General features: G+C 41.6%; 2 protein-coding genes across 10 annotated transcripts in view; one reads left to right on the forward strand and one right to left on the reverse strand.

Annotated features, from left to right (window-relative positions):
* Positions 1-102: 102 nt before the first annotated feature.
* Positions 103-14,979, reverse strand: ANKRD13A (ankyrin repeat domain 13A). Of its 2 annotated transcripts, XM_075041158.1 has the most exons (15): positions 14,394-14,979; positions 11,918-12,050; positions 11,659-11,783; positions 11,172-11,217; positions 10,328-10,471; positions 9,703-9,898; positions 8,541-8,607; positions 7,025-7,106; positions 6,222-6,280; positions 5,169-5,305; positions 4,642-4,799; positions 4,045-4,158; positions 3,140-3,291; positions 2,839-2,903; positions 103-2,030 (listed from the first exon to the last, which is right to left on the reverse strand). In XM_075041158.1, exons 1-15 carry the CDS (start codon positions 14,490-14,492, stop codon positions 1,832-1,834), a joined length of 1,776 nt encoding a protein of 591 aa, XP_074897259.1. In that variant the 5' UTR covers positions 14,493-14,979; the 3' UTR covers positions 103-1,831. The 2 variants fall into 2 exon arrangements, with proteins under 2 accessions (XP_074897259.1, XP_074897260.1); XM_075041159.1 differs by lacking the exon at positions 11,918-12,050.
* A 747-nt stretch (positions 14,980-15,726) lies between these two features.
* GIT2 (GIT ArfGAP 2) overlaps positions 15,727-24,339 on the forward strand; it is a 33,728-nt gene continuing 25,115 nt past the window's right edge. For all 8 annotated transcript variants that reach the window (XM_075041153.1, XM_075041149.1, XM_075041152.1 and 5 more), the window contains exons 1-7: positions 15,727-15,902; positions 20,490-20,623; positions 21,153-21,265; positions 22,008-22,113; positions 22,480-22,566; positions 22,712-22,842; positions 23,997-24,091. In XM_075041153.1, coding sequence (XP_074897254.1) covers positions 15,851-15,902; positions 20,490-20,623; positions 21,153-21,265; positions 22,008-22,113; positions 22,480-22,566; positions 22,712-22,842; positions 23,997-24,091 — 718 coding nt within the window. In that variant the 5' untranslated portion in view covers positions 15,727-15,850. The remainder of the gene's footprint in view (positions 15,903-20,489; positions 20,624-21,152; positions 21,266-22,007; positions 22,114-22,479; positions 22,567-22,711; positions 22,843-23,996; positions 24,092-24,339) is intronic.

Below are 24,339 nucleotides of genomic sequence, written 5' to 3' on the forward strand. Positions count from 1 at the left end.
TATAAAAAAGAAAGAACGAGACAGCTTTTAAAAAAAAGATATTTCCCCCGCCGCGTAACCTTTGAAATGCTTAATAGAAAAAAATCCACCGTGTCAGACAGATGGTTTTATAAAGGCAACAGCACTCTTTATTTCCGCTGGAGGAAAAAACCACAGTTTCATCTCCTACCTCACAACTTCGTCAAGAGCTTAACGCAAGGCTTATTCCCTTTTTTTCAACTGTGAAAGTCACAGTAATCCCCTTTTCAAAGAAAGATGCAATTCTGACATAGACCACTGCCACCGTGCAAGAAAGTCAACATTCCTGCAAACACCAAATAAGCTATTTAGGGATGCAAGCTGTATCATTAAACAAAAACAGTGCAGATATACCAGTTCTAGTGTACACTGAAGGAATTTTAATCATTTGCTACGTAGAACAATGGATTATTGGTTTAAAATAGGATTCCAAGTTACCAACCACCTCACTGGTTATGATCAAGTCCATGTTATAGTGATTTTATACTGGTTAATAGTTGGTCACACAGAACTGCCCTGTTTTGCCCAAGGAACAAGTGCAGGATTAGGTAGCAAGATCAGACCATATGTACCAGAGGATCTTCATGCTTCTGCCAGCCAGAACAGAGGAATATTGCTCACTTTTAACTACTGTAAGGCTTTCCTGTGGATATACATTGCATACTTGTGGAGCGCACTTGAGAGTCATAGTGTAAGTACTGTAAACACCGACAGAAGTGCAGATAAAATAGCTACAAATATATTGTATGACGAAAGACCTGAGGAAAGCTAGTTAAAACATACTTGCAAATTGTTACAATACCATTTTTATGAGTGTAGTCATATTGGCTTGTTTTAAAATCAATAAAAATATTCAGATAAAAAAATATATGTATTCACATGAAGGATGAGCATTTGAATTTTAAAAAGCAACACACGTTTCCCTTTCAGATGACAGAATTAAAACTTATCTTTCAGTAAGTATACATTAAAATTTCACCTGATTTTTCTTCTATTTGAATTTAGCACCCGCACACAGGCACGCACTCATGCACACACACCAAGTGATCGCAAAGAAGCACCTGTATCTATCGCTTATTTTCTTGCTGCCCTCTGACTATGGGAACTAGCTGGTTTTGAATCACTGCAGAAACTGCTACTTTACTAGACAGATGGTCCCATTTTAGGATCTAAAATTCTACTGGCTACTTGTCCTTTTTCAGAAAGCACTAGTTTAATCTTGAGCTTGGATTAGCTGTTCAAGTATAAAATTATCCCTCTTAAGCAGGAGCACGTGATAAAATATCAGTAACTAGAGAAGAGATAATCACAAGTAAACAAAACTAACAGAATCTGTCAGCATGAAGCACTACCCTATGTGTGTATATGCATATAGATACTCTTCCATGTAATGACTGGAAAAAACAGACAATGGCTTTGGATTATTCACAAATGACTAAGCAGATGAGTATTTCTTTGGTAAGTAATGACGTTTCCCTCCTGAATTCCCCATAAATCAAGTTTTCAAGCTTTACTGCAATCCTATATCCTGATGCTAAGCAAAATTTCTATCTGCTCTTCAATAAATATGTTTAGATAAAAACTTTTCCTTCAAAGCTAAGACCACATGGTTGGGGAGCCAAATGCAGAGTACCGTGATCTGAAACTCCCTCAAACAAAAATAAATCAGCTTTTTGTAGCTGATGATGCCAACTTAGAAGGCAGGTGAAATGTTCACTTAAGCAATCCAGGAGTGGTCTTCAGACTGATAGCTCTGAAAGCCTTCAGTTTTATGCAGATTTGGTCATCCTTATTTCAGAAGATGGCTAAGGAGTTATTTTTCCACAAGAGAAAGCTGTAAAACTTGCTGAAGCTCTGCATCTTCCTCTTCACGACGTTGCTTCTCCCGTTCCTCCTGCTCTCGGACAGACAACTCCATGGCAAGCTGCAAGTCTTTTTCAAAACTGGAAGGTTCACTAGGGGTGCTGCAGTGTGAGTTACCTGAGCTTGTTAGATAGCTCTCCTGCAGTGCCCTGAAGGAGAAAAAGAACTTCAAGAAGAGAGACAGAGCCTATTTCACATTTCCTGCAACAATCCTTCCTAGCAACTGTTTTCTAACTGCAAACCTGAAAATCTCTCACCAGAGAGCAGAAAGCAATTTTCAGGGTAAGAGAGCAATTGTTCTAACATCCATAAAATTCCCAGTGTAAAACCTGTTCTTTGAAGGTTCCTCAGAATCTTTCATATGTACTAACAGTTACATTTTCAATGGGCTTCTAAAAGCATTCTCACCTGGTTCAAAGGTAACACGATTTTCCACGTACAAAAGAACGAAAAGGATGCAGTTCTTTGTGCGCACAAAGGTTTCTTTGCACTTAACTGCAGGAAGACCCCACAGATACCAGAGCATATTCTCAAGGGTCCAGTAACTATATGTTGCTAAGTTTTTAAGGATTATATAATGATTTTGAAAAGAAAGAAGAGCTACCCTGAAGTGTACAGCATCTAATAAACAAACCTTCAACCCAGAGGGACCAAATTCACAGTTTTTAAGAGCAGAAAAGAAGGACTATGTTTATTTGTTGAGTAAAGAATCTGTCACGTGCCCAGACCAGTCCCAAAGCTGAGCTGAAGAGCTATACTATATAAGCCAGGGAGGCCTAGTTTAGAGTCCTTGCTTCTTAGAAAAGTAAAAGTTAGAAGCAGCACAAGAAAGGAGACCTTGAGTTCTCTGCATCTGCTACCTACATACACAAAAAAACCTGCAAAATTGCTTCATGCTACTGTTGGAAGTATTTTTGCTCTGTCACTGCATGGCTTAATGTGAAAAAAATTAGTTACCTCTGATACTGTATATTGAAGTCCTGTGAATATGCAACTGCTCCATTGGAATGCACCCCCACTTCCTAGAAATGGGGAAGGACAGACAATTCCACAGCAGTTAACAGATCTGCAGTGCAACTCACTGAAAGGTAACTCTTAAATCACTCTAATTTCTTCTGAAATACATTATTATATTTTTCTCTTCTGAGGTTCTTAGAAAAATAGGTCCTACATTGGTTTAATTCAGAGATGCAGCTATCACTGCATAGTCCTTATCAAAACTGTCAGATCTGCACTGCACAGATTACAGCACACTTACTTGATTTCCACCGGATTCCAACAAACTCTGCTGAATAGCAAACTGCATGATCTCGTTATCTTCATCCTGCACGTGTATGTTCCTACCGTCATCTTGGATGTGGTAGGATTTGGGGATCTCAAACACTGACTGGTCAACCTCAAAATTAGCACCTACAGAAGCCAAATATACTTACAAACATGACATAGTATATTTTTACAAGTTGTGAATGAAAAAATTCTGAAGAATGTTTATGCATGATTAAGTTCACTCCAAAAATTCAGATAAACCACCTGGCTAAATATACCAACAGGCTCTGAAAGACCGCTGTGGCAAACAAGCACAGCAGTAAGACAGAATGCAGGGTCTTTCTTTAGGATGCTGGCAAGTCATACAAATAAAACCAGTGTGCAGCAGAGCGCTAAGGTGGCTGAACTCTGACAAAACCAGATGGGGAAAAAAAAAAAAAAAGGTTGCAAAAGATAAATACCGCAGTGGCTTTTCTGAGGTTATTCCTAATGAACGGGTCTGCAACAGCTCATAGGACAGAGTATCACTGGATATATGTAGTCATGAGCATTCTGCTCAAAAGTAATCCACTCTTTTCTGAAAGGGCATGCAGACTTAGCTGTCACTTACAGCAATTTTGTATTCCACTTCCCATAGCAATAGCTTGCACCAGAATTTAGACCTCAAAATACTTGGGAAAACTTGTTAGAGCTCAGTTTAGTCAGCCTGGCAGGCATGGAAGGGGCAGAATGGGTCTGTATGATCACTATCACACACCCTAGATCAGCTCTAATGTCCTGCAGCTTCCTCTCACCTGTGAATTTTTCATTCTCTGCAGTTAACCCATTTCTCTCTTCTGTGCATTACACTGACAGAAATGTAAACAGGTGCGATCACTGCATCTTTCCACTCCTTACCTGAATCACACTGTGCACCTCCAACCATTTGTGATGATGTTTTGTCAGCTGTCCTGCAGCCGTTGACATTTTCAAATGTAATTCGGGCATTCAGCACATGGAATAGGGGAATTTCTGCAAGAAGGAGTACAAGATTTCTGTCAAAAAGAGAACTCTCTCATTCACTTCTGCATCTACAGCCACATCAAACCCTTACACATTTATTGAATATATTCCACAAGCAGCATCCCATAATGACAAAGTATATAGTAACTCACTTCACCAAGAAGTTGCCCTTAGTCATTCTCACTGTCTCTCTAGATCTCTTATAATAAAATTTGCCAAATCTAAGGCATTGAAGCTAAGAGGAAAGGGCTAGCAACAGCTCATTCTTACAGAAATGATACTGTCTTCAAACTTATACTTCTGTACTGGTCATTCAGAATTTGGATTCAATGACCCCAGATGTACAAGACAATGTATGTCTGGGTTCTCAGCTCTAGATATCAGTGAGATGATTAGTAAAAAACTAACATGGTTTTTGTAAATATATGCTGCAAAACCAATAGAAAGAGTGTAAATGAAGAAGATGCTACAATAAAAAATGCTAACTCTTACCAATTTTGACAGGAAATCCTGGTGGAAATTCCAGAGTGATGAAATCCCTAAGTCTGGCAAAATGAGCACTAGTTCTGGCCATCAGATCAATGATTGGAGTGACTTGTTCCATAAGAGACAAGGGAAACTCTTCACTCATCCACAAGGTTGCTTTAAATCTTAAAGAGAAAGTTGCATAAAACCATCCTAAGTTTACAGTTTAGGAATAGATGCAAAGCAAAACATTGTCACCTGCTTCATACATTTCAAAGAGTCAGAACAGATACTGCTCTGAGGAACCGAACCACATTCCTGGTCAGACCAAAGGCAAAGCACAGGAGGTTACTAACAAGTTACAGCACTAGTCCAAACATTTTCTTTGACTTAGTGGATGAAGAATTAGACTATAGCTGAATACTTCAAGATCTCTCTTCTGATTAATTTTGAGAGCTGGGGCAAAACCACACTGGGTGTTTGTAAAAATGGTTTCCAGAGATTAGATGACTGGGAATAGACAAACTAGAAATAGTTAAAATTTTATTTCTCACTTCTGTGTTCGAATGGTGACTTCTTTCGGTCTTCCTATGTCTCTACCTTTCAAATCAAATTCTGGGTCAAAGTATTCCTCCAGAGTAATAGCAGTAGGATTGTTACTTGCAGCATACTCTGTTGTCTTGGTTGTACTCTATAAGGAAAGAGAAGGGGGTGGGGGGGGCGAGGAAAGTATGGAACAAATACACAGTGGCTACTACAAGAAACTTCTAAGTTACCTCTTGTGAAGTAACTCACACTCTATTTTAGACACCAGCAAGACATAGCCATAAATACAAGCACACATATTTAGACTGCTTTCTATTGAGGTTAAAAATCTCCAAGCATTTTAGAGACAGGAAAAATCTACTTAAATACTTTAAAGCTAGAAACCAACCAGAAATGCACACACAAGCTAGAGCTCCAAATCCTTTATTAAAGGCAAAACTTTGATGAGGTATTTGAAACAAAAATCTCTAGATCTGTGCAAGATCTGCAATGCCATCCTGATACAGAGCCAGCAGTTGGCAAATCTATTATCTACTGTACTTAAGTATATACAGATGCGAAGGAGTTTCTAAAGCCATATTGAAATCATTATCAACACACTTCATAACAGCAGAGGATATATGGTTTTCCTCCGAGTTGCTGAAGAGCAGCGTGCTAACATGTCGCTTCATCCTCTCATCATATCTTTGCCTGATGATCACTATGCTAGCACTGTCTCCCAACTGAGGTTCCTGCAGGTCTGTGGACATGTCTTCCCAGATTACTGGTGGGTTGCCACTAAGATCTGTGCTTGCTCAGATTTACTGCCTCTGCTCACAACCCAGCTCTTGCTGTGCTAACGGATTCTATGTCTTTTTCATAAGAGTGTTCAGAAGGAGGTACCTGCTATTCATACAGAACATTTGACCGCTTAAAAACAAAAACATTCTCAGGGAAAATTTAAACCTCATCATCAAAATTGCTGCCAAACTAAGGAAACAAGAGGCGATTCCACACACCTAGAATTCCTACCGGTACAGATCTCTGCGCTGCAGACCTCTTTCAATGTCAAAGACACTCACCTGCACACCATACTCATGCTCCACTGTACCCAGAAATGATTCCAGGGGGTTCCTGTCAGCTTCAGATAACAGGAGGGAAAAACCAGAAGAATCTATTACTATTAATTAGCAGTAAAATTTACATACACACCAGGCTAAAAAGCAAGGCTTCTAACCCAAAGTGAAGTAAGCCGTTCACACTTTCTGTAAGCTCTACCAGGCAAGCCCAGGACCTAAAGCTGACAGTATAAAACTGGTACAATACAAAGAATAGAGGCAAAGATTTTTCAGTGGTTTCTATCATTAGGAGATAGCTTTTTTATTCACAATGCCTCTCCTCCCGGGCCCACAAGGTAGGCCAATGAAGGGCAGTGTTTCCATATGAAGTTACTGGCTGGTCACCCTTTACTCTAGTTTAAATACTAGAAAAAAATTAGTGGACCAAAACAAAACAAAAAGTCCAAGCAAACAACGCCTACATGAATCTTGTAATCATGGCCAAAGCAAAGTAAAGGCATGAATACATTCCAGAGCAGGACAAAGCATGGAAAAGTGCAGCCTTTTAACTTTCAGTAAACTTTCAACAGTTTTGAAGGGCTCTTCTTTCCTCTAAATACAGCTAGGATAAATACTGGTTCATTCGTAGGTTAGGAGTCAAGTAATGAGCTACCTCAGACACACAACATGTGAAAGTAAAGCAGGGTGAAGTCAGCAAGAAAAGTATTTCCCTTGTCTACCTGCCCAGTTCTTCTGCAGTCACGCAGAGAAGGCATCAGAGAGCCAAAAGGTTCTACTTATTTCCAGTTATCCTATAGGAAAACTACCTTTATATCTTTTCTTCTCCTCTTCTGTTAAATGTTCAGTTCGGATTTTTGTGACCACATTCACATTGTTTGCAATGTATACCTTTAAAAAAAAAAAAAGTACAAGGACAAAAAACAAAAAGCATCACAGGTTAAAAAAGAGAGTTCTCTCTAGTAAAACACCATGTACACAAATCTAAAGACAGAATAAATCAGCATGGATCTGCCTCTCATGGACAAAGATCTTAATTTTTAACATACAGGTGATCAATAGGAAATGCTGCACTTTGATTTTTCTATTCGCTTTGGTATAATGGAAATCCTACATAATATAATCTTGACAGACCCGTGCTAAGGCTGAATCTACATGCCACCTGCTGGGCAAGTTGATAAAATCAGAAACCTTGCAAATCATACATCATATTCTCTCCAGACAGCATTAATCTTGCAAGCATCCTGTGCCAAAAGAATGGGAAAGGAGTCTGGTCATCAGCTTTGATGACAACAGAAGTCAGTCTTTCAACCAAGTTCCTGGAATGCACATTTACACTTTTAAATACGCTTTTGTAACTAACCAAACCAACCTCAAAACTAGACAGACATTTCCAAGCCTGCTGGAAAGAATCCCCACCTGGGCAGAGATTTTAAGAGACAACAGGGAGGGAAAGTCAGATAACGCTATTCCTAAACAGAGGTCACTTGTAAGACCTTCCAAATGAAATTTAGTGACAGTTTAATTCTGCAGGAACACTAATGAACCCCATGTCCAACTGAATAGTCCTGCTGTCTTACCAGGAAAAGCCTTCATATAAATGTCAAAAGCTATTCAGCATTTATTCTTCTGTTAAATGAAATTACAAGATGTGATTTATTGCACAAATTCCAAAACCTGGAGTAAACACAGACTTATGAATCAGGGAAGTTAATTCTTTTGATTCTTAAATTCCTAACGCAGTAAGGCTGTAAAGCCATCTTCAAAAATATTTCACCAAAGTGAAATGGAAGACAAAGACAGTGTCACATGGAACAAATCTGAGCAACTGTATGACTCACGAGCATGGTCAGGGTCTTTAATTTACCAGCAGTCTTTCATTACTTGAATTCATGATGCAACTCATGGCAGCAGGAGGCTGTTATTTCCCAGCAATACTGTTACTAGAGAGTGCTCAAGGCTCTTCACCAATGGGTTCCTCATTTTTTAGACAGTGAAAGAATGACTATTCAAGAATGAGTTAAACTCCAGTTTTTGGATGGAAGGGAGTTCTAGCAGTTATGCTGAATCTTTTGCCCCTCTTCTCCTGAAATGCTTTGATCCTCCCTCTCCCCTAAAGTCCCTGCTGATGTTCCTGTGTACGGGCCCCATCCCTCCCACAAGCTTGGCAGCCCTGAAGCTCCTCACTCCTGCCCAGTTCTGCTGGCAACACAATAAGCTCTCAATTGGAAGTTTTAAGACCTGAAATATTTAGGAAATAAAGGCAAAACACAACCAGACTTCAGTTAGCTATAAGACCTCTTAATAGAATAGAATGGGCTTTACCTTTGCTTCATAACCATTTACACCTTCTGCTTTTTCTGTCCTCCATACCCAGAATCCAGATGTGGTTCTGACAAAAAGTGAACACCACAAGCATCTATACAGTTGCATTTCTACACAATCCCCAGCCCGTTTTTTCTAAAATTGTTTCGAAACAACATTTGATAGCTTCTTTGATTATTAACCCCAGTCAAAAGCACAGGTCAATCTGTCCTCACCCACACCGATCACAGGAGGGCTGAGGAAGTCACACTGTTTCTGTTCTTATTCAGTCCATGGCCAAAGCACAAACGCTCAGACAGAGATTTTAGATTGAGATGTGGATACCTGAGCCACAGAAGACAGTCTAAAAACTTACCTAATTATTTTGTCCAACAGCCTGGGCATGGCAGCTGTTAACACACCGTTTAATTTAAAAAGTAACCTGTCACTGCAATTTGGGGAACTGGATAGTAGGAATAATTCTGTCTATGAAATCTTATTTTCTGGATGTGTAGATGCTGCAGTTACTAAGGCTCAGTGAACATCACAGGGACTAATTCTGGGCAGCTTTGAAAGGGTACTAAATATTCAGGAGAAAGATGCCAGAATTATACAGCTTGCTTTGAAAACACTTGTTTTGTACGATCATGGGGGTAGTTTACTGCATCACAGAGCACTCCAAAAGGAGCTTCATAAAAAGGATTGTTTGAACCAAGCTGACAGATACCTAGATAAACACGTGTAGTAAACAAGGAAGACAAATGTGTGTCTGTGGAAAGACACACTATTCACGTATTTTTATTTAAAGCATTAATGTGACATTTGACTTACTTAGCTACAAGACGCCAAGTTCTTGCCCATTAGTTTCAGCACTATACATACAGATTTGGGTGAAATGCAAACTTGTAATTAGACATTAACGTGGATCTCGCTAATATGATAAACTGGAAGTTTTCTGCAAATCAGTTCTTTCAACTGGAAACTTTTTACCAAGCAATAGTGGCAAGCTAACCAAGTCAAATTTATTTACCTACTGATGTGTGAAGTTTAAAGTGATTTCAGATCTAGCCCTAAAAGTTTTTATTACCAGGGCTTTTGAGAGTTTGTCTTTAAAGCTTTATTGCAGGTATGACCATCCATAATCTTGAAGTGTGTATTTGCTAAGAGAAACTTTGTATCTTACCTTTCAAAAGCAATATTTTTTGTATCAAGGCACGTATTAATAATTGGAGATGTAAGGCGTCTTTCCACATCTTTTCTTTTTGGTGTCATAGATCCCAATGTCAAACGCTTCATGTGTTGGGAAATCTCAAAACGCTCTGTTGTAACAAACTTATCATCATGATTGATCTCAATTAGTTCTGCCCAACCTCCAGTATCTGTTGGAAATGGTACACCTCAGTCTAAAAAACCTTAGCAACAGTATTCCAAAATGAAAAACTCTGTCAAATCAGGGTGGACGCTAATTCACTGTATTTTCCACTCAGCTGAGATCAAATTTGGAACTGTATCTAAAATTATTCAGGGGGCAGGAGAACAGAAGGGGGAAAACTAAGTAAAAGACTGAAGTAAAATTTTAGCCCTATTACCAAATTTTGACCTCAGATTTACTCAAAAGAAAGATATTAAGCCATTACGTTAAACCACAAAACAGTATCTCTAGGAGACAGTCACAGAATGTATGTATAAAACTTTTATAAAATTTAGTACTCAGCCTCAACAGGTCTTTTTTGTGCAAAATCGGGATTTCTCATTGTGGCTCTCATAGTATTTGGTGATCAATGGTGCAGACATGATAAAATATTTACCTTCTCCCTTGAAAATTAAACTACGCCTTCCTCTCTCCCAGCTCATATTTTCAAAGCCCAGTAAGGTGATATCAACACGCAGCTTGGCACCACTTTTCCAGATGCGGCAGACATCACTTGGACAAACTCTAGAAACCAGTGGGACTACAAAAAAAAAAAGAGAAAAATGTAAATAGAAAACATTCAAGAGACTAAGCACACAGGAAGTCTGAACTCAAGCAGAAGCTATATCCCCGACACAGGATTGCGCAGTACTACGATCATTATTCCAGAGGAGGTGAGATACTGATCTTTACTTTAAGAACAATCAGCCTAGGGACAAACCCCACCAACTTTAAATTAAAGATGAACATAAAAAGGAAGAAGACATTAGTTCAGACTAAAAGATGTGAAATGGCATAAACCCCACCTCTTAGCATAAACCCCACCTCTTAGCAATCTAATAGTTAGCTGTTTGGAAAATTAAGTCAACTCTGAGGCCTAGCGTTCATTCCTTTAGAAGAAAAGGAGGTAGCTCCCAAGTAGTCTGTGCATCTATGTATGAGATATATATCACCGTCTTAGTCATCAACTAAGGTAAACAAAATCCCAAGAAGTCTTCAGCAATTCTAACAATGGCTACACTCTCCATTAAAAAACAAACAAACAAAACCCAGCAAATAAACCAAATAAACAGGAAACAAAGCATAACTGTGCAACAAAAATATAAGAGGTTATTCTGAGAGGTGAAGAGATAAATATTCTGGGGAGCAGATATTTGTCTGCATGTCCTTCGTGACATTTTTACGTAAGCAAGTCCCTTTGTCTACAGTTTAGAAGAGGTAGCAGTGACCAGGATTCTTACCCCAGCTAGTGAACTCCCATTTCATTTCCACATAAAAGTCAGGAGTCTGGAGAAGGAAAATACTTTATGAATACCTCATTAAATAGTTTTATTCTAACATTCAGTACAGCATTTCTCGTGAACATTTTAGATAAAGGAAAGCAAAAAAAGAACAGAACTCAAGACATGATAAATGAATGTTAAAAAAACGAAATTGAAACTAACGAACATAAAAGTCATTGGCCTACCACTACTGCCTTCTGATGAGCTATTCTTCCTTATTTTACTATAGGAGCAGTAACACCTTCAAGATTCAGTGTCCAGTGTTGGAGTTCATGACTAAGGATTTCAAAGTCAAGTCAACGAAAAAGTCTCCATCTCCCACCACGCTATGGAATATGCAAGTTGAAACGAAGAACACAATTGCCCATCTGATTCCAGTTTACTTAACTGAAGTACTTGAATGAGACCTGCTGTCTGGAGTAAGAGGTTTAAACTAAATAATTACCTCATTAATCTTTTGGAGTAATTCAGGAACTCCTCCAAGTGTCATAGAGGTCTGCTGGTAGTCCCGATGCTGCAGAATCATTTGTACCATCTCTGGATCTCCTGTACTGACAGCCTCATGTAAAACTGAAAGAAATCCAGACACAAGGTAGTTTCAGTTTGCTTTCTGAGCAAAATACATAATATAAAAGCAGTCAAAATACAGCATCTGCAACTGAAAAGTATTAACACATGACTTCTGTTTTCCAAATTATCTTTACCTGTCCATCCCTGTGCATTCTCTTTAGTTACATCTGCCTTGTGCTGAAGAAGGACTTTGGCAGATTCTATATAACCCAAGGAAACAGCAAGGTGCAACAAGGTCCGGCCTCGTGGATCACGCTGATCAACATCCTGTTGAGTATCCGAGAGAAAAATAATGCTGAAGCTGTCCTATCAAATGCAACTAATGAGAGCACACTGAGAAGAGTTTATATAAACAAAGCTTGTCAGTGGTAATCCAGGGGTCGATATTCCCTAGGTGTTCCCATGTATCAGCCTGTGGTGCACAGCCGACTCAGTTTTCAAACACTACTGTCCTGCCCTTCCCCACTGAAATAAAAGGAGAAGCAGAACAGGGCCTATAAAACCGACATGGTAAGAACCGGTATCACTGTAAGACATGACTGAGTTCTTGTTAATGCTTCTTGTTTCTTTTTCGATAATTATTTCCCCTTCTATCTCCTTTCAGAAGGTGTCTCTTTCAGGAGAAGATGGGACTTCTAGTCTGTGTGCATTGCACCATGGCCAGTCAACAGCCTGAGAGACCAATAGAGCATTTAACATTATACAACATAATGGGGAGAAGGAAAAAAAAAAAAAGTAACAGGGCATACAACACCGATTTTGTATAGCACTTTTTGAAAGTATAGAAGCAAATGGTATTTTACAAAGCATCCATTTGACTGACACACACAGCACAATGAAGAGTGAGTGCATTTTGTACAAGTCACTAAAAAAAAAAAAAAAGAAAAGAAAAAAACTACACAGGCATAAACATCCAAAACATGCAAGCACAACATACTCATACCTTACATATTTTTCACTATTAGCTTAGAGATTTGAAACAGAAGAGCATCTATAACTAAAGGAAAAGTGGAAAGTCAATAGCAGAATAAGAAAGGAAAGTTATTATGCAAGTTAACACGGTTATCTGACAGCATTAAGTTGGAAAGATCACACACAGAGTAAGGAAAGCTTCATTTTAAAGCATTCCCTTTTCACTTCTGTGGTGGAATACCAATTAATTTGTTTCCCCACTTCCTACAGCTCCAATGCCTACTGCACCAACAGGTAAAGGACTCTAAGGCGTCCCTCCCAATTGTCTTTGCTGCTGTTAACCGGTAACCACACATTCTACCTGTCATTTGCCATACCAAGTGCAGCTGGCTAGTGTCTTTTCATTCCCTCACGCACCCTCCGACAGCAAGAAGCTTATCCCTGGGAAGCAGGAGGAAACATATCTTTGGAATACTTTAAAAAAAGAAGTTATTTAAAAGCAGATAAAGGAAGTAAGAGACAGACATATTCCACCTTAACATGTTGCTTGTTTCCTTACAGTATAAAGCATTTGAGGTAGGAAGCAGCACTTCACAGGTGTGAACTGCAGTCTCAGACTAACAAGAAGCAGAACGATCCTTACTTAATGGCAAACTTTCACAGGCGAGAACTTTATTGAAACAAATACACAGAAGCAACGTGCCAGTAAGGTTAAAGATTTTGTTAAGGAATAAGATCACATGAATTAGATAAAAAGTAACTGCATTCCAAAGATTCTCCTAAAAATAGGACAGGAGCATGCTCTAAGCAAGCATTAGTAAATCGTGGTGTACCGTTAGAATTGCAGATGACAGCCACTAGTCAGGAGGTGGCACAGCTGATCTTTGGCTCATATACTTGTGGTGTCAGGTATAATGTAATTAATATGCTCTGCTTCTGCAAACTATACTCCACACTAGCAAATGTCAGAGCTTTTACACAGCATCTCAGCCATAAGGATGTTTGCTCCCTGAGCTCTGCTGCAGCTTTTCAGACCAGTTCCTTACGTCATTACCATTTCTCACTTAGCCATCACAGAGAGGGAACAGCTTTGTATTTTTCTACTCCACAGCATGAAACAATGATCCATTTTTTTACCAGAGATGCTGAAAACATTCCAGCCAGTATAAAAATGCTGCCCCCATGGTCTTGGACAGCAACGAAGCTGTAAGTGCTGGTCCTCAGCAAGCTAAAGGCTGGTTTAATCTTGGGCAGCAGCAGCCACCTTTTCTGCATGTTGACTTCCCATTAAGGTAAGCAGTATTTATTGCTTTTCTGGCACAGAAAAAAAATTAATGTCCATCACATCTGCTCTTCCTGATCTGTTTCAGTGACTCCTAATACTTTCTAAAGAGCTACTCTGCAACCCACATTTGAATGCTCTGAGCACAGCTTTACAGTCAATGTTTAACATCTTACATAACAAAAAGTATATTCCTATGCCTTCTTACATCACTCCCGCAACCACAAATAAATAGGTAAAGAGAAAGAAGCACAGCAATCCCACAAGCCCAGCAAACAGACCTGGCAGTACCATTCAGGTTACTTCTCTCTAGAAAGGCAGTAAGCGAGGGGCACCAAGCCCTGTACCATGCCACAAGCTCTTTTGAGGCCAACAGCCCCACAACAGCCCCTCTATCGCCCGGGTGTCCCAGTTACCTTGTCCTGCAGCTCCTCATCCAGGCGCCTGTAGTCATTATTCCAGACCAGGACGTGCAGGGGAAACGCACTACTGGCCCTGCCAGGGGAACTCATCATGCCACACACCTGCAGGAGCCAGGGAAGCAGGGTGCCTACCCTCACTGTTCCCCCCTCTCTTTACTTTGGAGACCGCAGAATACTCAAGCTCTCACCCCTTAAGCTTATCCTCTCTCCTGGCACCCACCTGCCCCAGGTGGCGGGGGGGAACACTGGGCCACAACCCCCTACAAACCCTTCACCCCGCTCCAAGGGGTGCCCCATGCAAAATCCCACTCCTGGGGGTCCCCTGCTCTTGGGCACCCCCCCTCAACCCCACACTACAGAGGGTCTTCTCTGCTCCTGGTACCCCCCTCAGCCCCACACTCGGGGGAGTCCCCTGCCGGCCCACCCACAGCCCCACACTGCTGAGGGCCTCCTACTCCCCTCAGCCCCTTCACTCCTGAGGGTCTCCCCTGCTCCGGAGCCAGCCCACCCACAGCCCCACACTCCTGAGGGCCTCCTGCTCCCCTCGGCCCCTTCACTCCTGAGGGTCTCCCCTGCTCCTGGCCGCCCCCCCCCCAGCCTCACCCACCCGGCTGCCCCCCGACCTCCGCCTCGCCCCGCCCCCCTCCTTCCTGTCTCTCCAGGGCAGCGGCCGGGACGGACCACAGCGCGGCAGGTGCGGGGGGGGGGCGCTTCCCCTCAGAGCCCCTCAGCTCTGCCGCCACCGGCGAGCCCACGGAAAGCGGAAGTTGCTGCTCTCCGCCCACCCTGTCCCCGCGCGAGTGGGCAGATGGAGCGTCCCTTCCGCGAGCTGCCCCATCGCCCCCCGCGCGGAGGGAGGGGGGGGCCGGCAGCGCGGCGTTGGGCCGAGGTGCTCAGCTCTGGCTGCTCCCCCCTCCCTCCACCGAACATTGGTTTCGCCCGCCGTGCCGCCGCCATGGTTGGTGAGGGCAGGGCTTGATGGAGAGCAGCGTCTTCCGCCAGCCTGAGGGGCTAAGCGCCCGAAGCCTCGTTTTTCCCAGCTCCCCCTCTGCCCTAGTCGGGAGGAGACAGCGAGCAGGCCAGCGCAGCCACTTACGGGAGGTCTCTACGCTTCCCCGCAGAAGCGTAACGCTTCTGTGAAGCCAGAGCGCAGCCCGAGGCAGGTGTCTGCCAGGGACAAACGTGGCCGACCCCGCCGCCGCCACAGCCCGACTGCCGCCCTTTTGCCAGGAGCGAACATGGCGGCCCGGACCCGCCTCGCACCACCCGCCGTTGTCCTGCGGAACGCAGCCCGGCGCTGGCGTACGCAGCTTGGTGAATAGCGCCGGTGGCGGAGCGGGTGGCGTTACCGTGCGCCTGCGCGCTGCCGCCTCGGCTCGGCCGCCTGGCGGGGGCTGGCGGCGGGGACCCGTTAGCGCGGCAGGAAGCGCCCGGTCCCGCCGCCGCGCACCATGTCGAAGCGCCTGAGGAGCAGCGAGGTCTGCGCCGACTGCAGCGCCCAGGGTAGGCACCGCCGGCGGCCGGGGCCGAGGCGAAGGCACCCCAGCGGCCGGGCGAGCCCATCCCCCTCTCCTCAGACCGGGCAGCGGCGTTTCCCGCCGCCCCCACCCCCCTCCCGGCCCCGCCTCAGGCGCTGAGGGGGCGCGGGCAGGTGGCGGCCGTGAGGGGCGGGCTGCGCAGGGGCTCCGCCGGGCCCGCACTGGCCGCGGCCGCCGAGTCGGGTACACCGGGGGGGGGGGGGGGGGCTCCTGTCAGCGGGCCGCCCCCCCGGGAGCGGCCCCGGCTGCCCGGGGCGGGGGGAAGGTGGTGCTGCCGGCGCTGTGCCGGGGGGTGTCACCGCCTCGTAGCGGCCCCTCGTCGGCGGGGAGCCGGTTTTGCTGGGTTTGGAGGCGTTTTTAGCGGTTTTGTCCCTATCGGGCTTTTTTCCGAAGGACCCGTTTTCGTAGCGAGCGGTGGTGCGCCCAACCCTGTCTTCGGTTCGCTGTAATTTTAGTTGAAAAGCGTACGTACAGGTCGCCCTGGGAGCCCGGCTGTGTCTCCCCGCTGCCCTCTCGGGTCAGCCCCGGGTCCGCGCTGAGGGGCCGGAGCTTCGGGGAACGAACGGGCCGTGGGCAGCGACCACGCTCTGGGTACAAGTAAATCTGAAACTTCTCAGCTTCGGAAGGAGGAAGGCTTACTCAAAGAAGTCTTCCAGTCAGGGAGCTAAAAGGTGGGAGGAGGGTGTAGGCTGGAAATGAAAGGGACAGTGGCTGTTTCGGGGGACTTGGGAAGATGAGAGTGGGACTGGCTTTGGAGACCTCCCTTATTCTGAGGGTCAGGGGGAAGTAAAATTTAGACTTGTTAGGTGTACGACTGGCCCCACGGTGTGGGTTGGGTGTAGGTACCCCAGACTTCCAAAGAAAGGCTGTTCTGAGCTTTCCGATAGACTCGGATTGGAAATGTTCAGTGAGCAGCATAGGTTCTGTGCTGACATGCATGTTGTCTGCCTTACACTGCAGATAAGTTTGGGAGTTTATTGAAACATATCTTGTTTTTAGAAAGTCGGTTGCATCTCCTTTTCTGACTGTCTGTGGTTTTGCTGTTCTTATGTTTAAAACTGTCCAGTTCACTTTTTTTTTTGAGCAACTGTATGTATTTATTGTCTTTCCTTCCCAGAGTTATGTTGTTTTTGTTGTTTGTGTTCTGTGCTGGTTCTTCCAATATAATTACTTATGTAGATACTGAAATTAATTAAAACACTGTAATGTAGATAACATTTGAATGGCCAGAAGATATGATGTGGGAGAGGGGATAACAACTTTTATAAAATAGGACTTCTGTTTAAAAAGAAAAATTAAAAAATCCCAAATTAACTCTCAGGGAGTTACTTTTATCTTCATATAGTTTTGTTTTCACAATAAATAGAGCATGTGTATCTTACGTAGGCAGTTGTCCCTATCTTATACAAGGTAGCATATCTATGCTTTTAAACATCAGTGGTGTTACGACTCTGAGATAAAGTTGTGTTATTGTGTTCGTATTCGTTAAACTCGTCAGGACTATGCAGTGTGTCAGAATCACTACTAGGGTAATCTTGTAAACCAGCCTTTTATTTTGTTGTGTCGTGATGTTATAGCATTGTCAGATATTTACTTGATCTTGGTGAAGAAATTTGCTGGGTTACTCATATATATATGAAGAAGTCTTAATTTAACCCCTTCTTAAATTAAAAAGAAAATCAAACCCTTCTTTTACTTAAACCAGAGGGAATTTGTCCGAGGGGTGGTAGGGAGCTGCTACTTGTGCAGCTGTGTCAGGAGGCCTGGGGGGACTGCAGCCTTTTCACCCAGATCAGGTGTAGCAAGTGCAGAATGCCTGACTGCTGTAATAATCAGTAGTTGCCCCTTGAACTTCATCAGTATACACTTTGTTTCTTTGGCAAAGTATGAATAGTTTTCTCTTACACGAGGTGATTTTACGTGTACTTTTCTGGTACACTTCCTATTCTCAGGCAGGAGCTCGCTTTTCAAACTCACAGTTCAGGCTTGTCTTTATCACACGCTTCCTGTTTTGAATCACTCTGCCATGTTCCTGAAAACAGATTTGACTTATCTTTCTAGCTTCTCCCCTGTTGTATTTTGGTATTGGCTTAAGCATATTTTGATTGTGTCCGTAACTGGATCTCTTTTAAAAATGATTGAAATAAATTCCAGCACAGACACTTCATTAAATTAAATTTAAACCTGAAATACCAATTTTCCCATAACCTGACAGCTCTCTCTCTGTTTCTTCTGACTGTGTAACACTGTATTCCTTCTCCCTTTCCTGTCCCCACCTGTTACTTGGGAAGAAGTACATGGTGCTAAGCCAGGTATTAATTGAATTGAGGGGCTACAAACAGTTGTGCAGTTTCATTGAAAAAACTCTTTCAGTTAAACACGTGTGACTCAGAAAACGGCTTGCAGTGCTCAACTTCTGACTGCTTTTTGATTAGTCCACTCTCCACCCAGGCATGCTGTCAAATCCGCTGTGTTCCGTATCATTTAGGCTCCTTAACGGGGGCCTGAGCCACTGTCGGTCCTCTCTCTGGCCTCCCCAACGCTCACTAGGAGCAAAGAGCTTTCTCTTTGCCCATTGTGCTGAACTTTTCAGTTCCCTTGCCAAATCCATCTGTTGTCTTTCCTTTTGTTTTTCTTTTATTGTCGTCTTTTTTTGCATCACACCATCCACATTTCCAAGGGTGCCAGTTTTTGACAGATTCTACATAAACATGGATTCTTTCATCAATGAGATTTCTTTTAAATAGAATGTACAAGCTGAAATTATAAGCAAGGTCTCAGCTTTTTTCTTCAGAAGAATTTTAAACCCCTGTTTCTGCTATGAAATGACCAAATAAACAGTAGCTGACTTTATCATGGCTAAACAGCAATTGTTTGGAGCCCGTTAAATTAGGTATTGAGGTGGATGTAAAGAAAAAAAACCTGATGATGACTCTTGGTCAAAACAGAGTGAGGCTCACAGCAGCCTGTAACTAGTGATTGAAACAAGAAACGTAATGGCTTTCAGAAGAATCCTATTAGTTTATGAATGAGTATGTGATAAGGTTGTCTGTAATGAAAAGGGACTAGACTCGTTAATCTGGAAGGCTGCCTCCAGTCTTGGGTCGTTAGGTTAGTGCTAATGCGTCTCATTTCATTGTTATTTTTTTCCTTCTTAGAGGTGAAAGTTGTTAAAATAATGGAATGATTTAATAAGGAGGTTGCGTGCTTGTTATTAATTTGTTTTTTAAATTAGGTTAGGTTTTTTTCTAAAACATATGCTTTAATTTGGCTCTGGGCTGTGATAGTTATCATCTGTGAATAGATGCTCCCATCCCTCATGGCCTGTGGTTCGAACAGGTTTGCCTACATTGCCTTCAGCACACATACATCAACTCTGCTTAAAAAACACAACTGTGATCAGATCTCATGTTTCAGGGATTCAGTAAGTTTATTGCATGGGTCAGAGAAGACTTTTTTATGATGCACAATTGCTTAGATGTATTCTGACAGCCTGCAGAAGTTCTCGCATCAGATACCAGCATTGTGTTGTACTCACTTATTTAGCCTCAGACTGATCTCTGGATTTGAAATTAAGAAGAATTTTCCAAAACAAAAGAGAATCTTGAATTCCCTTTTCTTTTTCCTGGGATATGCTAGATCTGAAGATCTGTCTTGCTGCTCAGTTGCCTGTTACTGCAGGGTTCTTGGCACGTTGAGTTTCATGTGTCACTGACAGAAAACTGGAGTTTCTTCTGAAGACTGAGCTAAGGGTGGCAGAGGGACCTCAGTTTAATGTCCTGTTTTGCATATATTCAGTTGCAATCTGATGTAACACTCCTCAGTTTTATACTTTTTGATGTTTGAAGCTACATAATAGCTACTATATATTATTTACTACTTCACCTTCCATCAGTTGTCTTTCTGGTTTGCTTATAAGATGGTTTCAATTTGGATCTGTTGAGTTGAAGTTAATTTGCTTGCCAGTTTTTGATTTTACTGAGTGTTTACCTTGACACATATATATCTTTTTTTCTTTTTTTTACTCTCAGACTCTTGAGTGTTTTTACTATTTAATGTGGAAATTTTAAAAAATTGTACTAATATAGAACTGAAGACTGAGTAGTATGTGAAGAAGCATGGTTGCTATTACCACTTTTTATTTATAGACTTTTGAGTTTTTCAGAAGAGGAGGTAGGTACTATTGTTAGAAATATTTCTGTAGGACTCCACTAAGTGACAGGTAAACACTTCAAGAAGGTAATAAATTTAGTGTCCTGTTACACTTGCAGAGAAGGTATTTTCATAGGAAGAACTGAAGACAGTGGGGCTTGTTTCAGAGTTTCCACAGCAGGTCTCCTTGCTGTCCTAGGACTCCTACCTCCCCAGCAAGTGTAAGGGCTGTTATTTCCTCAGCATCCAGAGGCCCAGCAAGGCTGTAACATTCACAAGCTCATAAAATGGCTAAGCAGTAAAGCTAAGGTTAGAAGGCAGGGCTTCTCATTTTAGACTCTGTGTTTGAAATACAAGGTCATATTGCCTTCTGTGTTGTAATTAACATATTTTTTTTCAGATCCATGTTGGGCATCTATAAACAGAGGGATTCTGATCTGTGATGAGTGTTGCAGTGTTCATCGAAGTTTGGGGCGTCATATCTCTCAAGTGAGACATCTCAAGCATACACCATGGCCTCCAACACTGCTGCAGGTAAAAAGTAAAACTGTGTCTCCCTTCATTAAAACTAGATACATTAATTTTTTTAACACTTTTTATGGAATTTAAATCACTAAGTTTTTGTTTGAGAGGGGCTGGTCCTTTTAAGCTTTCTTTTTCTAAGTTAGTCTGCTTTTATTTCTCTTGTTTTGCTATGATGGACCACTAAAATCAGAATTGTCTATGCCTTTTTAATTTGATACCTTTGTTTTGGAAGGTCACCTTCAACTTTTCTTTCAGACTTCTGCGATGCATCTGCTTCAACCTAAAGTTTCAATCTATAGCAAGCCCCTCTTCAGTAGAGCTGCTGTTGGGAAGAGTAGAGAATTTTAAGGGGGTTCTTATTGCATTCCGCATGTGCCTGGTTCTTATACCCCAGTACGTTATGGATGCTGGCACACAGAATATGAATCTCTGTTGGCTTGCTGTCTGGTTGAAAATAATTACAGATATTTGATAGTCAGTCTGTGCAGCTAGCAGCAAAATCTCTTTACTGCCTGGTTATATACATTTTGGATTTCAGATGGTTGAAACACTGTATAGTAATGGTGCTAACTCCATATGGGAACATTCGTTGCTGGACCCTGCCTCTGTTATGAGTGGAAGGCGCAAAGCTAGCCCACAGGATAAAGTGCAGTAAGTGGAAAATTACAGAATTTTTTGTTTTTATAGAAGTGTGATTATTTTATTCAGCGGTAACAGAGACTGCAAGGTGTCTGTGGGAACCTATGTATATTTTGTTGTGGGAAGAGAACAGAAGTAAACTGGTCAGTTGTTTACTCACTTTTTACCTTTTTTTTAAAAAATTTCCAATGATTGATTTTTTTTCAAAATTATTGCAAAAATGGAAATACATTGGTTGAATTCTCTGAACTATAGATTCCTGACCTCTAGCTTTGAGTAGTGAGAACCTTTACTTGTACTTGACTCAAAAGACTTTTAATTCTTATGCCATATGCTTCAGTTAACTGAATGCTGCTAATGAGAATGAGTTTGGTTGATGAATTAAAAATTGAGAGATTTCTCTCATGAATATGGTGCTTCATTTTAAAATGTAAATAAATGCATATAGTAAGTATAGGTCTTAAATTGGCATAATTAAGTTCAATGTTTACTTCTAAGAAATAGACACTACATCCTACAGTCTGCAGATATTTTGATGTTTGTAACAAAAGTATGCTCTGTATAGTTAGACAGTCTGCACTGCATTGTTTTGTTAATGAAAATATTTTTCCATGTCTAACTTTGCTACTAGTAGCATGCAAAGTCTAATGCAAACTTCACTTGTGAATTTTCCTTTTTCTAGAGCATCTGTATTATTGTGAAAGCACTAATATTTATTTTCTTTCCCTTCTGTTGCTTGGGTTTCTCTTTACAGTCCCAATAAAGCAGAATTCATTAGAGCTAAATATCAAATGTTAGCATTTGTTCATCGCTTGCCATGCCGTGAAGATGACAGTGTTACTGCCAAAGATCTTAGTAAGGTTAGTAGTTTCTGCAGGCTGCCAGAAAAAACATACAACTTTTGTGTAACAGAACAGTGACATCTGACTGAATTAAATTGGTTGCTTTTGACTTGAGATAACTATTGCTGTTCTTCACCACTATTACATAAACAAATACAGCTTGACTTCAACTTGAAGCCACTTTTTTTTGGTAATATATATGTAGATATTGGAGATGTGGATGGTTAAGAGGCATCAATTTAGGTTAACCTGGAGAAAAACGTTTACAGAAAACAGCTGTAGCAAGAATTCTTGCATACCTGTTTCTAAAAGCATGGCTGAAAAAACAAATGCTGAATCACAGTTATTGCTGTTGTATTAAGTACAATCCTGCTTCTTTTTCAGCAACTCCATTCCAGTGTAAGAACAGGGAATCTGGAGACGTGTTTGCGATTACTGTCCTTAGGAGCTCAAGCCAACTTCTTTCATCCTGTATGAACACTTTTTTCATTATTTTGGTATACAATCAATTCTTACAGTTCATAGTATTTATACTGATTTCAGCTGATACACATTATATTTTAATCTTCTACTCGGACCTGTTGATTAAGTAGATGTTTTTCTTAATAACTTGTAGGAGAAAGGAAACACCCCACTCCATGTTGCTGCTAAGGCAGGACAGACTTTACAAGCAGAATTACTAGCCGTTTATGGTGCTGATCCTGGCACGCAAGATTCCAATGGAAAAACTCCAGTTGACTATGCAAGGTAGAAGGCTCTGACATATGTGATGCTCATATATTAACTGATGTTCCTAAACCACATGATGAACCTGCTTAGATATGTTTCTGTCCTGAAAATAATTTGACTGTTAAATGCTAGTAGGTACTTTTTCCAGAAAGAGCAAATGCATAAAGAGTATAAATATGCATTTTCATAATTTCATAGCCTGTATTTTCGTGGATGCTTGAGACAACAGTTGTGATCCCAATGAAACAGGCTGTGCCAATCTAGCAGCTTACAGAAAAGTAATCTGAGGAGAAGAGTTTCTGCAAGCTCAGCAAGCTGAGTAGACTCCAGGAGTGCAGATTAACTAGGGAATGGCTGTAGGAAAGAAAGGGCTGGACTGCACAGATGGGTCAGGGAGCAGGGGGTAGAACCAGGCTTTTTAGTGGCAGTGAACTGTTAGGTGCATCCAGTCGCAGAACTGCACCCTCAGGAAAGCCTACCTTTAGAAGGGCTTTAGGTTTCTGAAGGGCAGACAATATTCATGTCAAGAAAGATTAAACATGAATGTCTCTGCTGCTTAGTTGGGCAGTAATGAGGCACTGCAAGATTTGCAGCACAGCATTGAAGGTTTTTTGTGTTTATATGCAAAATTGGACATTACTGATGAACTAGAAGCTGCACATTTGTGTAAATGAAGCATCCTCATTGCTCTGATTCCTTTTGAATTGAGGCCATGAATGGAATCTGATGACTGTGTAAGTTCACTTGGTTGCAGAAGACAATATGCCAGAATATTTCCATTTCTCAATGTTGTTAGTCAAATGTGAAGTTGGGTGAGTTTGCAGCGTGACCTCATGAACCGTCTAGAAAATTGTAAATAATGTATTCAAAATAGCCTATATAACCTGTTTGGTTTTTTCTACAGCAAAGCAGTAGGCAAAGGTTTTCAGAGTTTTGACTGGCTCATTTGGAAAGTTCATAAAAGTTTATCTAGGGTTTTTTTTTTTGCCCACTGGAAGATACTGTTGAAAATCCTGCTGTTAGTCTGTGCTGTGTTGATACGCTCAAACACGTGCATTGTTGAACAGTGGCTAAACTAAAGCTGTTTCTCTGACCATTTTTTAATTTTTTTGTATGTCTTGAAATGAATAACTAATCTAACTTTTGTGTGTGTGTGTGTGTGTGTAAACCAGACAAGGCGGGCATCATGAACTGGCAGAGCGCCTGGTGGAAATTCAGTATGAACTGACAGACAGGTTAGCTTTCTATCTCTGTGGCAGGAAACCAGGTAAGTAGAAAAAACTGTACTCCAAGATCTTTCAGTGTTAATTATACGACAGTTCAAACTATGGTATATAATGTTTGTGTCGGTGTTACTACATTTTTTATATGCATTTCAAATATTCTAACATTGCATGAATTTATATAGGAAGAATTGAAGAAAGTATAAGATGTAAGATCAGTGATAATGCATTTAAAATTCAGATAAAAGTGCAGGATTTCAAGTATACCTAAATTAAAAATTAAGTTCCTTTC

This window comes from Buteo buteo, chromosome 11 (assembly GCF_964188355.1).
Source record: "Buteo buteo chromosome 11, bButBut1.hap1.1, whole genome shotgun sequence".
NCBI lineage: Eukaryota > Metazoa > Chordata > Aves > Accipitriformes > Accipitridae > Buteo > Buteo buteo.

Coding starts and splice junctions, on each gene's coding strand:
- ANKRD13A (XM_075041158.1), bottom strand. CDS start 14,492: ATGATGAGTTCCCCTGGCAGGGCCAGTAGTGCGTTTCCCCTGCACGTC. Junction 8,608..9,702: donor AAAAATATTGCTTTTGAAAG/GTAAGATACAAA, acceptor ACTTTTTGTCAG/AACCACATCTGGATTCTGGG. Junction 7,107..8,540: donor TAAATGGTTATGAAGCAAAG/GTAAAGCCCATT, acceptor TTTTTTTTAAAG/GTATACATTGCAAACAATGT.